General features: G+C 56.7%; 1 protein-coding gene across 1 annotated transcript; it reads right to left on the reverse strand.

The window, feature by feature from the left end:
• Positions 1–1,568: 1,568 nt before the first annotated feature.
• On the reverse strand, positions 1,569–2,545 carry DL89DRAFT_134072 (uncharacterized protein). Its single transcript, XM_040883340.1, has 2 exons — positions 2,158–2,545; positions 1,569–2,041 (listed from the first exon to the last, which is right to left on the reverse strand). The coding sequence occupies exons 1-2, from the start codon at positions 2,426–2,428 to the stop codon at positions 1,851–1,853; spliced, it is 462 nt and encodes a 153-aa protein (XP_040739445.1). The 5' UTR covers positions 2,429–2,545; the 3' UTR covers positions 1,569–1,850.
• Positions 2,546–3,027: the final 482 nt, after the last annotated feature.

Consider the following 3,027-nt stretch of genomic DNA (forward strand, 5'->3'; position numbering starts at 1 on the left):
TGCAGCCCGTCGGCGCCCTTCACAATCGCATGCAGAATCGCCAGCCTGGGCAACGCCAGAATCAGCTGCGGGTCCATTGACTCGACATCGTCTTCGGAAAACAGCCCCAGCCGCACCGAGCTCTGCATGGTCTCGCTCAGAAGCACCACCAGTAGTGCGAATTCCTCCTCCTGCGCTGCCGCCTGCCCGTCATCCAGCCCAAAGTATGCAAAGCACAGGTCGCGCTCGAACCGCACCCACGCCTCGTCAAAGTCCACCAGCACCGTACGCAATGCCTCGACGCTTTCGCCCCGCCATGTGCGCATAAGCGCGCTGGACCGCGCATACAGGACAAACCGCAGGGCGGCCCACGCCGAGCACAGCAGCCATGCGGGCTCGCGCAGCTGCACTGTGTATGGCTCGGTCCCGCGGATCTGGAACCCGCGTGCCAGCGCCTGAGCCGCAAACAGCACCGACTCGCTGAACCCGCGGTCCAGCTCAATCTGATCGTCCTCGGGCAGATAATACCGGTAGTGTCGCGACCGTCCCTGGCCAGCAACCTGCGTAAACAGAATATGGATACTGCACAGCAGCTTGCCCTGCCACATGTGGACGCGGTCGGCACGCGCCCGGAATGACGACGAACGCGTGCTTTTCGTCTTCTCCAGCTGCCGGATCGCAGAGTCCAATGAGGACTCGGCCGCAAGGGTCTCGCGCAGGGCCGTCTGGCATATCCGATCGACGCCCTGGGTAAAGAGAGTCCGCGGGATTGTCCGAACCATCCTCCACGCACGCTGCAGAACCTGGCCGCCCGCCTGCACCTGGCCAATGGAGAAGATCCGTGCAATGGCCGCTGCACTCGGCACCACAGGCATTGGCGTTGTCTGGTCTACGTACTCTTCTTGGTAGTACGGGGTGTCATCGCCGCGCTCCAGGCCCTCCTCTTGCGGCCATTCCTGGTAGTACGACGCATCTTCCTGCACGTCGCCAGAGATGGTCTCTATGGATTCGGGCATCGACACGGGCGATATTGGCAATGCTGGCGCGTCAAGGTCTGCGAGGGCCACGGGGCTCTGCACTACCTCGGGCTCCGAGCCGCTCTCCTCGGGGAGCTGCCCCGTGTGTGAAATATGGCTGGACCAGCGAAAGCTTCGCCGCCGCTCGCCCAGAAAACAATCAGGAGTTTCCACGCCAGCGGGGTCAGCTGGACAGCCCGCCTGCCCACGCCCAGCCGTGAGCCATTGCCGACACCGTATCATCGTGGGTGCTCCCATGATGGTGGACGACGATGCCGAGACGCTGGCCATAGGTTACAGGAGAGAATAAAAGTATAGAGCGGGTGGAGAGAGGAGGAAGGGAGGTGAAATAAAAAAGATTCTACAGCATGCAAGTGAGAAGAAAGGGAGGAGGAAGGGGAGAGAGAAAGAGAATGACCGTCGGCGATATAACCGCGAGTTCCTGGGTGAATTAAATCCTTCTCGCCACAAAAACAAAGCCCGTACAACAAGAAAAGCGTAAATAAACAGCTGGGATAAACTGAGAAAGCAAAGAAGAAAGCGTTGGCTCTACTGCTTCACGCACAACACGGTTGCACATTGAAGACTCGCCTACTCGTTTTGGAGCAAGAAGCCTGCAAGGATGCCGGGGCCCTATTTTCGCAAAAAGGAACTGAGCCCTCGGTCACGCAAAATAAAAAATCTCCCCCTCCTCCCCAAACGTGCTGGCAAGAAAAACGCAATGCTCTGCTTTACTGGCAGGTAAATCTATTGCAAAGATGTCTCTTTTTCCCCGTCTGCCTTGCACTATTCGAAAGAGCAAGGAAATAAGGGCTTGCATCTGTTTAGACTTTCACGAAAACACACGCCCGCCGATCAGTCCTGCCCCATAGAGTATCGGTCAATCATTGAGTCAAGAACCGTTCGATATTCGCGGACTGATTCGCGCTCAAACTCCTTGAAATGCCTAGACGCACCCGTGCCCACCAGCCCGTGGAGCATCTGCAAGTACCCGGCCGACTCGCTCGATGTGCACAGCGCGCTGGCCGCACAGACGATCCTTGGTCCTATTGACAAATGGATTATGAGTATTACCCGGACCTTGTCTGCAAATAATTGCTCCTTCCCCCCCACAACAACCAGGTCCATTCCAAATGTGTGCTGCGCAATTGTTCAGCCTTACTTGTCAGCTCGCCCAATGTGCTCACCGCCATTCTACGCCCATGCACGTCGATACCGCGGAAAATCTTGGGGAACGACCGGCTCAGCCGCACTGGGCTGTCCACCGGCACAAACGATGGTCCAGCCATGTCAATGTCAATGCCATTGCCAATAACCAGATGCCCCGATAGCTGCTTTGAATCGCGAATCTCTGAGCCAGAAAAGGCAACAAAGTCCTTGTTGAGGATCTGCCCCAGGTCCGTGCTTTCGGTGCAAAGACCCGGCGCCAGCATCAGATCCGCTAGCTTGAAGTGCTCTTGCTGCGTCACTTGACTCACAATTTCATCAAGAACTCGGCGTCCCGCACTATTCCAAGAATCAATGAACGCACCGGTCCGCTTTCAGCAATAATTGGAAATTTGCAGTAAATTAGGAAACCTGCGCCTCGTGTTTACTTACAGTAGTCCGGTCCCCCACACGTCCAGTCCCATTGCCATCAGTGCACTCGAATGATAAAAGCTGTCTCCCTACAAGTGACCCCGTCGGTATAGTACGTCCTGTGCTATGTTGTACGTCACTGCTACTGTCGTCGGGGGGATACTTACCTGAATCTGCACGCCTGGAAAAAGCTTGGCCAGACCCGATGGTACCGACACTGGCACGTACATTGACACGTTCTCCAGATTGGCTGCCAGCGACACCGCTGCATCCATGCCCCTGCCCCTGTCCATATCCTCGACTATGGTGTTCCCGATGCTATACAACAGCACGCTCTTCTTTGGATACTCATCGCGGATCCGTGCCAAGTACCCGCATCCATACCCGGCAAACCCGCCATACATGTCCGCCATCACCTGGAATCCCTGCAGGCAGTCACAGTCTTCGGCAACCC

The sequence above is a fragment of the Linderina pennispora genome, assembly GCF_002104995.1.
Source record: "Linderina pennispora strain ATCC 12442 chromosome Unknown DL89scaffold_49, whole genome shotgun sequence".
Classification (NCBI taxonomy): Eukaryota; Fungi; Kickxellomycota; class Kickxellomycetes; order Kickxellales; family Kickxellaceae; genus Linderina; species Linderina pennispora.